The 13,480-nt window shown below is 42.4% G+C and overlaps 1 protein-coding gene across 1 annotated transcript in view; it reads left to right on the plus strand.

Annotated features, from left to right (window-relative positions):
• SYAP1 (synapse associated protein 1) overlaps positions 1–13,480 on the plus strand; it is a 45,068-nt gene that overhangs the window by 5,167 nt on the left and 26,421 nt on the right. Inside the window, exons 2-3 of the mRNA XM_015127002.3 lie at positions 10,717–10,835; positions 11,963–12,029. Coding sequence (XP_014982488.1) covers positions 10,717–10,835; positions 11,963–12,029 — 186 coding nt within the window. The remainder of the gene's footprint in view (positions 1–10,716; positions 10,836–11,962; positions 12,030–13,480) is intronic.

Consider the following 13,480-nt stretch of genomic DNA (forward strand, 5'->3'; position numbering starts at 1 on the left):
GGATAGCAGTCTCAGGCCTGCCATGTTAATGCTTTTCTGCAGAATCTCCAAGAAGTTTGGGGATGGGAGGGAGGACCCAGGGTCGGTTCCATGGCTCAACAATGTGATCAGGGAACCAATCTCTTCGACGCTTCCTCTCCACAGTGAGTTGGTTTCCATCCTCAGGCTCGTCACTTCAGACTCACAAGACAGCAACTGCAGTGAAAAGGGAGGACGAGGACTCTCCCCATAGCTCCCTTTTTATTAGGAAAGAAAATCTTTCTGGATGCCGCCTTGCAGGTGTCCCTTAAATTTCTTGGGGGTGGAGCTGTCACATGGCCTTTCTAAGCTTCACGGGACTCTCAGAAAGCAAGTATCTGGCAGAGATCCTGACAAAGGCAGTGCCATTACCTTCGTTGGTGTGGACTTGTCAAGATTCATTCTCTGGGGCTGGCCACATGGGCACCCATCAAAATTGGGGTGGTTTTGACAAGGCAGAAGAGATGGGCTACTGGCTGGGCAGTAAGCAAGATCTGCCCCTATCACATAGGACGAATCGTTTTTACTCTGTGAGCCTCAGCTTCCCTTTTTTTGAACTGGGCAGATTATTCCTTCTCCTTGTCCCAGGAAGGTGATGAGAATAAAATGACATAATTAAAATGAAGGTAAAATAACTACTTTAAATGTTAGCTGTCGGCCCCCACCTTCCAGAAGGTCGCTAAGTCGTATTCACATACATGTGAATTTGACTTCCTTTTCTTTGGCACTGCTTCATTTCAGACCCTCACTTTATGGACTGAAGTGGACATTGTACTCCTGTTACTTCCTGTTAATGCCTATCTTAGTTTCAGTTTTTTCCTAGCCAGTTCATAAAAACTGCCTTTAGCCAGGTGCAGTGGCTTATGGTTGTCATCCCAACACTTTGGGAGGCCAAGGCAGGTGGCTTGCTTGAGCCCAGGAGTTTGAGACCAGCCTGGACAACATAGTGAGACCCCATCTCTATAAAAAAGAAAAATCAAAATAAAAATTGTCTTTAATGTGGTGTCAGCTGATCTCTTTGCAAAATTAATAAATCACTTTTTGTCTTTATGGGCTTCTTCCCTGAAAATCTCTTGTCATGCTCTGCATCTCGCTCCCAGGCCACTCTAATAACTCTCTGGAGATAGTTCTCCCTCCATGTTGCCACATTTGCTTAATGAATAATCTTGTTCCTCTTTTTGTCTTTGATTCTCTATTTATTTGTTTTGCTTTAGAGATGGACGTTCCTTGAGGGCAAGAACTGTGCTTTCTCAAATATTCAGTGTGTTCAGTAAACTCTACCCACAGAGTCATTAAAATCTAACTGAGGAATGAAATGATTATGCTAAAATACCAGTTTTTAAATGACAGTTCTCCCTTGGAATAAAAATCGTTGTTTGAATTCAAAATATGTTTCTGAGGAAAGGGTGAAAGGAATTTATTTCCAAAAGAACCCTCTTCTTTTGGAACTTTAGATTTGTTTCTCTGACTGCAAAGCATGGTTTTGTTCCTGGACCAAACTGAGGGTCGGGCTGCTATTTCTCATGGCCCAATAACGAGATGCAGATGAACTGGGAAGGAAGAGAGTTTTTATTTCTGTTACAGGGAGAAGACCTGGAAAATATCACCAGACCAACTCAAAATTACAAAGTTTTCCAGAGCTTATATACCTTCTAAGCTATATGTCTACGTGTTAAGTGTGCATTCATCTAAAGACATAAGTGATTAACTTCTTTTCATCTGTAACTAAGGTCTGAGTCCTGAACACCTTCCTCTGGAGCCTCAGTAAATTTACTTAATCTAACTGGGTCCAAGTGCTGAGGTGATTACCCTTATCTTGTCTCCAACTGAATCATGGAGGTTTGGGGAGTTCCTTCAGGCTCCCAATCAAGTTGTTTGTGGAGGCCTGGGGAGTCTCTTCAGACCCCCAGTAAAACTTATTTAATCGTGCTTTAAGGTTCAGGAAAGTCCTAGGCAAAATTCTTGGGCTTTTGTTACATCCCAGCCTTTGTATAGGGCACTGGCTTTTAATATTTAACTTAACCACTCAGCGAGTACTGAAACAGTTGTGATGGAAGCCTATGTTAGTGAGACCTGGTCTGCCACAATCCCTACTGTCAATTTGAGCATGATTTCTATCATGCTTGTATATTTATTTATCATGAGAATCGTAGGGAGATGGGGCATCATAATCTTTCTGGCTACTTCCTGCTTAGAGGGGCTCATCCTCATGGGGCACCAAATGCAGCACTGAAGTAAAAGAGGTTGACTTGTTCCCAGTAGCACTCTCTGTTTCGGAGGCTTCGAGGCAGCACCTGCTGAAACTTAATAGTATGCAACAGCAACACATATAAATACGTTACTGCTGTTTTCTTCTGAAGTTTAAGTTGTCTAGTCTTCAGTTCACAGGGCTTTAAGAAAGCACAGCTTAGGTTTCAGTGATTTCCAATTAGGAAAAATGGGGGAAAAGGAAAAGGAAAAATTGAAAACATTATTTTGAAGACCTGTAGCCAGAAAAATTAGAATTTAATCCAAACTGTAGAAAATAATAAAAACTGGAAAACATCAGACAAGACTAGAATTTAACAGGTATACAATAGTTTTTGAAACATAATTTTTCTTCCTCCAGTTTCCTATTTTTATTAGAAGACAAATCATGGTAGGACCAATTTGCTTTACTGTACTTGGCCAGTTTATTTGTATAAAGTGCAGCAAGGGGCCAGGCGCAGTGGCTCATGCCTGTAATCCCAGCACTTTGGGAGGCCGAGGCAGGCGGAACACGAGGTCAGGAGATCGCAACCATCCTGCCTAACACGTGAAACCCCGTCTCTATTAAAAATACAAAAAATTAGCCAGGCGTGGTGGCGGGTGCCTGTAGTCCCAGCTACTCGGGAGGCTGAGGCAGGAGAATGGCGTGAACCCCGGAGGTGGAGCTTGCAGTGAGCCGAGATCACCCCACTGCACTCCAGCCTAGGCGACAGAGCGAGACTCCGTCTCAAAAAATAGAAAATAAAAAATAGAAATAAATAAAGTGCAGCAAGGAAAATTATTTTTTTAAATAAAATTTTTTATTTAATATATTTTTTAAAAATTAAAAAAAAAAAAGGCTTTGCTGAAACTTTGTTCCATAGAAGGAATCTGAGATAAGACTTTTTTTTTTTCTTTTCTTTTTTTTTGAGACAGAGTTTTGCTCTTGTTGCCCAGGCTGGAGTGCAGTGGTATGATCTCGGCTCACCACAACCTCCCGCTCCTGGGCTCAAGTGATTCTTCTGCCTCAGCCTCCCAAGTAGCTGAGATTACAGGCACACGCCACCATGCGCAGCTAATTTTGTGTTTTTAGTAGAGACGGGGTTTCTTCATGTTGGTCAGGCTGGTCTTGAACTCCTGACCTCAGGTGATCCACCCACCTCGGCCTCCCAAAGTGCTGGGACTACAGAAGTGAGCCACCGTACCCGGCAAGATAAGACCTTTTTAAAGCCAAGCCCAGCCATGGATTTGTACCATCAAATACCTATGACGTGGGTGAATTCCTCTCCTCTTGAGGTTCCAAGATAACTTGGGGTTCCCGGCCTGTCAGAAAGTGACATTCTTTACTTACCACAGATCAGAAACCCTGTACAGGGACTGTGTACACAAAATATGAGGGCAGTTTTCCAAGGGCTTTCTTGGCTCCATAAGTCAAGTTTGATTCATTAAAGGAAAACACACCATTCCAGTCAAAGCCTTGGTAAAATAACCAGTTTTTCCAGTTGTGTCCTGTTACAAATGAAAACAGATTCTTATTGAACTTATGCAAATAACTATATTTCCATAATTAAGAATACTCACAAATAGTTTCCAAATTCTGGAGAAAATCAGGTAGAGAGAAGAAACAAATGTGCTCCCCATTTTGTTCATTGGAGTATACAAAATTGTTAAAAGCTGTCAGTAGTTCAAAAGAAAAGTTTCCTTGACTCTGAAAAGCAAAACAAAGAATTAGCAATATTTTAAGCAAAAAGTCAAAAAAATCACTCCAGTCTGCTATTCAGTTCATGCAGCTAATTCCTGTCCTGCTTGATATTAATGAACATTTTAGGTCTTCAGGAGTCCTGAACATTTTTTCTCTATTCTGATGTCACAATCTCCAAAATTATCAGAAACCTGCATTCAAGAGCACATGTTAGAGCTTTATAGCTGATTGTAAGATCACCTTCTAAAGAGGACCAAAACAGCCGGGCACAGTGGCTCATGCCTGTAATCCCAGCACTTTGGGAGGCCAAGGCAGGTAGAGCACCTGAGGTCAGGAGTTCAAGACCAGCCTGGCCAACATGGTGAAAACCCATCTCTACAAAAATACAAACAAAATTAGGTATGATGGCAGGTGCCTGTAATCCCAGCTACTTGGGAGGCTGAGGCAGAAGAATCACTTAAACCTGGGAGGCGGAGCCAAGGTCATGCCATTGCACCCCAGCCTGGGTGACAGAATGAGACTCCACCTAAAAAAAAAAAAAACTAAAGAGGACAAAAACAAGACAACAATTGTTTATAGATGACAAAAAGTTTTAGGGTAGCCATAGTTAAAGATACAATTGAGGCTGGGCACGGTGGCTCATGCCTGTAATCCTAGCACTTTGGGAGGCTGAGGTGTGTGGATTGCCTGAGCTCAGGAGTTCGTGACCACCCCGGGCAACACAGTGAAACCCCGTCTCTACTAAAATTACAAAAATTTAGCTGGGTATGGTGGTGTGCACCTCTAATCCCAGCTACTCAGGAGGCTGAGGCAGGAGAATTGCTTGAACCCGGGAGGTGGAGGTTGCAGTGAGCCGAGATTGCACCACTGCACTTTAGCCTGAGCAACAGAGCGAGCATCTATCTCAAAAAAAAAAAAAGACACAATTGACAAGAAAATCTGTTACCTCTGTGGCACACAATTATTTAACATAATTATAATTATTACTGATAACATACACTGATATATCAGAATTATAGGAGTTTCACATGATTTTGGAACACATGCCAATAACATATTTATACATATATGGCCCAAGGAAAGCCAAACCCCATTTTATATTTGGCAATGCTTCCTGTATGGTTTTTGGTACTAAATAAGCCAAATTTCACCTTTATGTTAGTATACTATTAATGTTAAACCCAATTCTTATTAAAACCTCATAGACATATTGACCCAATTTTAATGTTTGACCATAAGGTAAGATTTTTATAGACCTCTTATAACCCATTATAATTTTCATTAAAGAGCAGGTTAGTGCTTTCAGAGAAATCTGTTTTGCTTTTATGTTATTGATTGTATTGATTTTTTTTTTTTTTTTGAGACGCAGTCTCACTTTGTCACCCAGGCTGGAGTGCAGTGGTGTGATCTCGACTCACTGCAACCTCTGCCTCCCGGGTTCAAGCAATTCTCCTGTCTCAGCCTCCCAAGTAGCTGAGACTACAGGCATGTGCCACCATGCCCAGCTAATTTTTGTATCTTTAGTAGAGATGGGGTTTCACCATGTTGGCCAGGCTGGTCTTGAACTCCTGACCTGATCTGCCCGCCTCAGCCTCCCAAAGTGCTGGGATTACAGGCATGAGCCACCATGCCTGGCCTATGTGCTTTTATTTTAATACTCAATTTACAGAAAAACTGGATGATACCCTTTTAACTTTGGCCAGTATGTTTACACACAGAATTTCCTTTACAATCAACCTTCCACAGCTTGCTTAAACCTTCATGTTTATTTTATCCAACTTAAAACAATCGTTTCCTTTTAATCTAGGCAAAAATTCACATTCTCATGCCTCCTTATAATCTTTTTACCAAAAGCATATTTTACTTCCCTTGTAAATATGCTTTTTACCAAAAAAAAAATATGCTTTTTACCAAGAGCATATTTTACTTTTCCATGTAAAACTGTTTCTTCAGGCCAGGCACAGTGGCTCACACCTGTAATCCCAGCACTTTGGGAGGCCAAGGTGGGCAGATCACGAGGTCAGGAGTTCAAGACCAGCCTGGCCAACATGGTAAAACCCCGTCTCTACTAAAAATACAAAAATTAACCGGGCATGGTGGCGGGCACCTATAATCCCAGTTACTCAGGAGGCTGAGGCAGGAGAATTGCTTGAAACCGGAAGGCAGAGGTTGCCGTGAGCCAAGATCGCACCATTGCACTCCAGCCTGGGTGAAAGAGCGAAACTCCATCTCAAAAAAAGAAAAACAAAACAAAAGCAAACAAACAAAAAAACCTATTTCTTCAGTAGTCTTAAATGCATGTTACACTGTTAACTCTTAGCAGCCTTTACTTTTGGTGAAAACTTTGATAAGTTTGGGATTTTATGTACTAGGTGTGGAGCCTAAGACCTAGACAGAAGTGCAGATAAGGTCTGACTTATTCCAGCATCTAACTCCATGTGTCCCAGGCCTTACCTAGCTGTAAAACAGGCAATTTGTACAGCTAGGAGTCATAGTGGCATTTTATAAAGCATTTAGGAGACCTAATGACCTTTAAATGATATGATATTTGTTGCATAAATTCCCTTTCATAAATTCTTTCACGACTTACACAGACAAGCTATGACATGCCTTGACTTTCTGACTTGTCCTAAACATCCCTCTTTTTTAACATCCAGTTACTTTAGTACAAGAATTTGCCATACAGATCCTTTCTTATATAAAATCTCTTTTCTTTAATACCTTTTTGCATAGCTAGGGGGCATGGCTAATTTCACATGTCTCCAGGCCTTATCTAGAATCTAATGCTCCACAATAAATCGAACAATGTTTAAATTGAAGAAGGAATTTATGACACAAAGCGTTTAGCAAACCTAATATTTGACCTGCATAATTTAGACCAAATGTTTATGTTTTGAAGATATTTTACCAGTAATCTTTTAAATTCTCTTTATTTTTATTACTTTATTTATATATCTCTTATTTCCTTGTTTCTTTTACCATGTTTTTTATATAACCTTTAAATAAGCTTTGAGTTAGACAAAAATTAGTTACCCTTTAAAAAGGACACACTGTTTAGAAAGAATGTTTTCCTATAATCTATTTTTATTGGAAAATACCCAAATAATGAAATATTTGTTGTTTAATTTAATATTACTTTAGATTCAAAATTATGACATTTGTTTACAAGTATTTATCCCATTACATTTATCTAATTATTTATTTTAATCATTTACCTAGATTATTTATAAAAACTGCAGTAGTCATCATTGAAAGTTATGAGACCACCATTGCAAAATTACCACTGAGACAGTGAAAGTGATCTGCTGTCACTGACTCTATCTTGCTTCTAACCTCTAAGCTATTCTCATTCATTAACTTAGTTTATAGTTTAGCTTTGAAACAAAGATGATAACCGTCCTTTCCCAGAACAGACTTCCTTTATGTCTGTGAACTAGACTGCCTAAGGCCACAAGATCAGAAGTTAGGGTATTTTACTAAATAATTCAAGATGTAGCTATCTTCATTAAACCAATATCAATGTTTTATTTATTAAAAATTACGCAAGCAGCCGGGCACGGTGACTCACACCTGTAATCCTAGCACTTTGGGAGTCTGAGGTGAGCAGAACATCTGAGGTCAGGAGTTCAAGACTAGCCTGGCCAACATGGTGAAGCCCTGTCTCCACCAAAAATACAAAAATTAGCTGGGCATGGTGGCGGACACCTGTAATCCCAGCTACTCAGGAGGCTGAGGCAGGAAAATCACTTGAACTCAGGAGGCGGAGGTTGCAGTGAGCTGAGATTGTGCCATTGCACTCCAGCCTGGGTGACAAGAGCGAAACTCCGTGTCAAAAAAATAAGAAAGAAAAAGAAATTACACAAGCAAAGATCACTCTGTTTTGGACTGAGTTATCGTTTTGTAGCCTCTATGCCAAATTTTGACACATTATAGTATTTGGCAAAGATAAGTATGAAATTGCTTGATCAACAAATACAAGCAAAAACATGCTGGCAACTCTGAAGACATTTCTAATATTACTTTACCAATAATGTTTAAAGCTAGCTTATTTATCGAAGATTTTACTTAAGTCACATAAACTTGAAAAAGCATTTGACTAGTCTTTCCTTTTTTCTGTTAAAGTATTTAAACACTTTTATTTTTCTGTGAGCCAACTAATTAGAACTCTTTCATATATTTTCAGTAGTGAAATCATTTAGTCATGCTTTAAGGTTCAGGAAAGGCCTAGGCAAAACTCTTGGTGAGCTTTTGTTACATTCCAGACTTTGTATAAGGTCACTGGCTTTTAATATTTAACTGAACCACTCAGTCAGTACTGAAACAGTTGTGATGAAGGCCTGCGTTAATGAGACCTGGCCCACAACAGTTTTACAAACTAGTATGGCTGTCTACCCATTTTATCATACCACTCTGTACAAGTAGAGTAGTCATAACTAAAGAGAAACGAGTGATTTCACTCAAGCTCAGCATTTGTTCTATCACTCCTCATTCATCCATTCAACAAGTACATACTGGTCACTAGTCATCCACTGGGGATACAGTGGGGAATCAGACAGCCTGGGTCCCTGCACTCATGGGGCTCAGCATGGGCTTTCAGTCTGGCTGAGAAGACATTCACCAAGTAATCGGTAGAGTGTTTTGAAGATTGTTGATTAGGCAACAGTCTTCAGGGATATATGGAGGGAACCCATCTCAGGACATCCATCCTAGTCAAGGGAATATTTCCTAAGGAGAAGTGATATTTAAGTGGCGACCCACAGCGTATGGAGAGTTAGCCAGATAAAGACAGGGCAGACAAAAACCTTTCAAACCAAGGAGGCCTCCTTGGAGGTAGTAAAGAATTTCCATGTGATCATATGACTATAGACTAGGAAGAAGGAGAAAGATGAGAACTAGAGCAGAGATAAGTAGCAAGTAGCTTCCTGTGGTATTTCCTAGGGGTGTTACGTTGGGGTTGACAGATAAACAGTACCAGACACAGTGGGAGGAAGTAGACTGTTAAATGGGAAGCTGGTGAAAGGATCATTCAGATGGAGTGATAATATTACTGGCTCCCAGGCACACTTATACAGTCTGCTGGTTTCCTGAAAGTAATACCACCCACAGAATGAGGATGGAATCTGCTGGGCAGAGCTCCCTTCGCCATTCGTATGGGACCTTCTCCACCTGCCTGCCCCTTCAACAGGTGTAAGTAAGAGAGGCAAGACTGCCCTAATGTGCCAGCTGTTTCTCATGAGAGGAGGACGTCAGTTGCCCGGGGGTATCCCTCAGCAGGTCTAGCTTCAAGACCTGCCTCAAGTCTCTTTCGGCAGCCTGGATTCTGTAGGATGTGGACTTTGAAATGATATATGTCTACAAATGAACCCTGATAGTGCAATAAAACCTTGACACTTATATCTTTTCAGGTCTTCCAGAAAGCTAATTCTGTGGTTTTGTTTTGTAAAAACTGGAAGTTTTTTGGGTTCCACTTTTAATCTTGTTCTACATATTTGCTCATTATTAGTAAGAATGATTTCTAGTCCAGGCTCGGTGGCTCACACCTGTAATCCAAGCACTTTGGGGGGCCAAGGCAGGCGGATCACCTGAGGTCAGGAGTTTGAGACCAGCCTGGCCAACATGGTGAAACCCCATCTCTACTAAAAATACAAAAATTAGCCTTGTGTGGTGGCGGGCGCCTGTAATCCCAGCTACCCACTTCCACTTAAACCTGGGAGGTGGAGGTTGCAGTGGCCAGATCTCAGCTCACTGCAAGCTCCGCCTCCCGGGTTCACGCCATTCTCCTGCCTCAGCCTCCCGAGTAGCTGGGACTACAGGCACCCACCACCTCACCCGGCTAGTTTTTTGTATTTTTTAGTAGAGACGGGGTTTCACCGTGTTAGCCAAGATGGTCTCGATCTCCTGACCTCGTGATCCGCCCGTCTCGGCCTCCCAAAGTGCTGGGATTACAGGTTTGAGCCACCGCGCCCGGCCGGGCTTAGCAAGATTTCTATTTATTATTTAAAATTCCCCCAGATTTATCTTGGGACATGTTAATTTGAGAAAGGAGGGGCATTTTTTCTTTGAACAGGAGGGAAGGAGGAGAAAATAAAGATGGCATACATGAGATCTAGAAAGGAAGGAAAGTATAAAGGAGCCTTGTCCTTACTGGCAAAGTAGGAGGGTAGATTATTTACTGAGATAAATTAGAACCAGAGACTTGAGAAGAGCAAGATAAGTTTGAAGCAGCTACTAGGAAGAGTATGCTAAGGGTCTTTGAAAGAGATGAATGAGGCCGGGGGCGCGGTGGCTCATGCCTGTAATCCCAGCACTTTGGGAGGCTGAGGCAGGCAGATCATTCGAGGCCAGGAGTTCGAGACTAGCCTGACCAACATGAGGAAACCCTGTCTCTACTAAAAATACCAAAAAAATTAGCCGGGCGTGGTAGCAGGTGCCTATAGTCCCAGGTACTCAAGAGAGTGAGGCAGGAGAATCGCTTGAACCTGGGAGGCAGAGGTTGCAGTGAGCTGAGATCACGCCACTGCACTCTAGCCTGGGTGACAGGGCGAGACTGTCTCAAAAAAAAGACAAACAAAAAGAGATGAATGAAAGGCCCCATATGGTTGACCAGTCCTCCAAGAAAGTGGTGCTTTTCAACACTGTCAGTGCTTCTCATTCCTTGTTTCAAGTCCTTATGAAAAAGGAACATGCCCTAATGCTTTAGATTCTCCTAAGATCTCTTTAAGGGAAAAATCTCAAACATAATAACCACAGATTCTTTTTATTCTTTACAGACTATTTATTTAACTTTGCATCTGCTGCCACAAAAAAGATAACTGAATCAGTTGCTGAAACAGCACAAACAATAAAGAAATCCGTAGAAGAAGGAAAAATAGATGGCATCATTGACAAGGTACATTCAATTATCTTTTGGAAGTAGAAATGTATGAAATTCATTGTTTCCTCTTGATTGTTTCTTCTTCTTATGAACATTTTTTAACCTAAGTAGAATATCATATTCTGATAAAAATGTTAATTGTTGAGATTTTTGGTTTTTTCCTCTCTTTGTGTAACAAGTATCATTCAAATTACAGTACTTGGTTTAAATAGCTGTTTTTATTTTATTTTATTTTATTTTATTTTTTTTTTGAGACGGAGTCTCGCTCTGTCGCCCAGCCCAGGCTGGAGTGCAGTGGCGCGATCTCGGCTCACTGCAAGCTCTGTCTCCCGGGTTCACGCCATTCTCCTGCCCCAGCGTCCAGACTAGCTGGGATTACAGGTGCCCGCCACAGCACCTGGCTAATTTTTTGTATGTTTTAGTAGAGACGGGGTTTCACCGTGGTCTCGATCTCCTGACCTTGTGATCCGCCCGCCTCGGCCTCCCAAAGTGCTGGGATTACAGGCTTGAGCCACCGCGCCCGGCGCTGTTTTTATTTTAATATATTACAATCAATACATTGATACTTGGGGGTTATACTAAACTTTTCATGTTTTTTGTTTGTTTGTTTGTTTGTTTTGAGATGGAGTCTCGCTCTGTCACCCAGGCTGGAGTGCAGTGGTGTGATCTCATCTCACTGCAACTTCTGCCTCCTGGGTTCATGCAGCTCTCCTGCCTCAGCCTCCCAAGTAGCTGGGATTACAGGCATGCGCTACCACACCCAGCTAATTTTTGTATTTTTAGTAGAGATGAGGTTTCACCGTGTTGGCCAAAACTGGTCTCGAACTCCTGGCCTCAAGTGATCCATCTGCCTCACCCTCCCAAAGTGCTGGGATTACAGGCATGAGCCACCACGCCTGGCCAACTTTTCATGTTGTAAGTTTAACTTTATAACTGTTTGAGGATATATTTATGCCTTTGCATCATGCAACTAAGGTCCTAACCTATTAGGAACAACCCTTTTAAGACTCTAAGGAGTGAGTTTGTTTTTTGCAATGGGCCTATAGCATTTCGTTTATGTTGGTAAATATTTGAACTAAGGAAGTCATCAATTCAACCTTAGATATATTGCTATTTAATTTGACTGTGTATTTTTTTAACAGACAATTATAGGAGATTTTCAGAAGGAACAGAAAAAATTTGTTGAAGAGCAACATACAAAGAAGTCAGGTATGGTATAGGTTTGTCTTAATTAACCTGCCAAGTTTTATTGAGCACCTGTTATGTGCTAGATACCACACTGAGGCTCTGAGAACACAAAAATGCATATGCAACGGCCCCATCCTTTGGGGAGCACAAAGACTAGTGAAGGAGACAAACCCATAAACTTCCATGATTTAAAGGAAGGGACTAGATTGTTTCTGGGTGGGGGCTGCCAGTGCCAGCCCCACTGGGGAGCTGGCTGTGAAAGGGGCAAGTAAGCTTTCAGTTCTGATTTTTTTTTTTTTTTTTTGAGACGGAGTCTTGCTCTGTCACCCAGGCTGGAGTGCAGTGGAGCGATCTCGGCTCACTGCAAGCTCCGCCTCCCAGGTTCACGCCATTCTCCTGCCTCAACCTCCCGAGTAGCTGGGACTACAGGTGCCCGCCACCACACCCGGCTAATTTTTTGTATTTTTAGTAGAGATGGGGTTTCACCGTGTTAGCCAGGACGGTCTTGATCTCCTGACCTCATGATCCGCCCGCCTCGGCCTCCCAAAGTGCTGGGATTACAGGCGTGAGCCACCGCGCCCGGCCTGATTTTCTCTTTTTTTTCCCCCCATTGAGACAGAGTCTTGCTCTGTCACCCAGGCTGGAGTGCAATGGCTTGATCTCGGCTCACTGCAACCTCTGTCTCCCGGGTTCAAGCAATTCTCCTGCCTCAGCCTCCCGAGTAGCTGGGATTACAGGCGCCTGCCACCACGCCCAGCTATTTTTTTTGTATTTTTAGTAGAAACAGGGTTTTGCCATGTTGGCCAGGCTGGTCTCAAATTCCTGACCTCGTGATCCGCCTGCCTCAGCCTTCCAAAGTACTGGGATTATAGGCATGAGCCACCGTGCCTGGCCTCATTCTGACTTTCTACCACATGCCCAACACAGTGCTCGGTATGCACATGACAGGCATTTAGCAAGTGGTGGCTCCCTTCCCGCTCTCTTCAGGAGAAAAAATGGAAGAGCTTCCCAGGGAGGCGAGTGACTGCACCTGCAGTGACAGAGGGCCGTAAAGATTCACGGGTGTTTGGAGAACGTACTCAATACATTACTGCTGAGAGTTGCCTCTTTATATGTTTGAAGTTATAAGGCCTCAGTATGCCTACTCTTACCATTTGGTAGCACCCAAACACAAAACCAGCATCATGTCTTTTGAGTTCGCAAAAGTAGTATAACTGTAATCCCAACACTTTGGCAGGCCAAGGCGGGAGGATCACTTGAGCCTGAAGTTCGCGACCAGCCTGGGCAACATAGTGAGACCCTATCTCTACAAAAAATAAGAAATTAGCCGGATGGATGTGGTGGTGCACACCTGTAGTCCCAGCTACTTGGGAGGTTGAGGCAGGAGGATCGTTTGAGCTTGGGAGTTTGAGGCTGCAGTGAGCTATAATCATGCCACTGTACTCCAGCCTGGGCTACAGAGTGAGACCCTG

The sequence above is a fragment of the Macaca mulatta genome, chromosome X (genome assembly GCF_049350105.2).
Source record: "Macaca mulatta isolate MMU2019108-1 chromosome X, T2T-MMU8v2.0, whole genome shotgun sequence".
NCBI classification, from domain to species: domain Eukaryota; kingdom Metazoa; phylum Chordata; class Mammalia; order Primates; family Cercopithecidae; genus Macaca; species Macaca mulatta.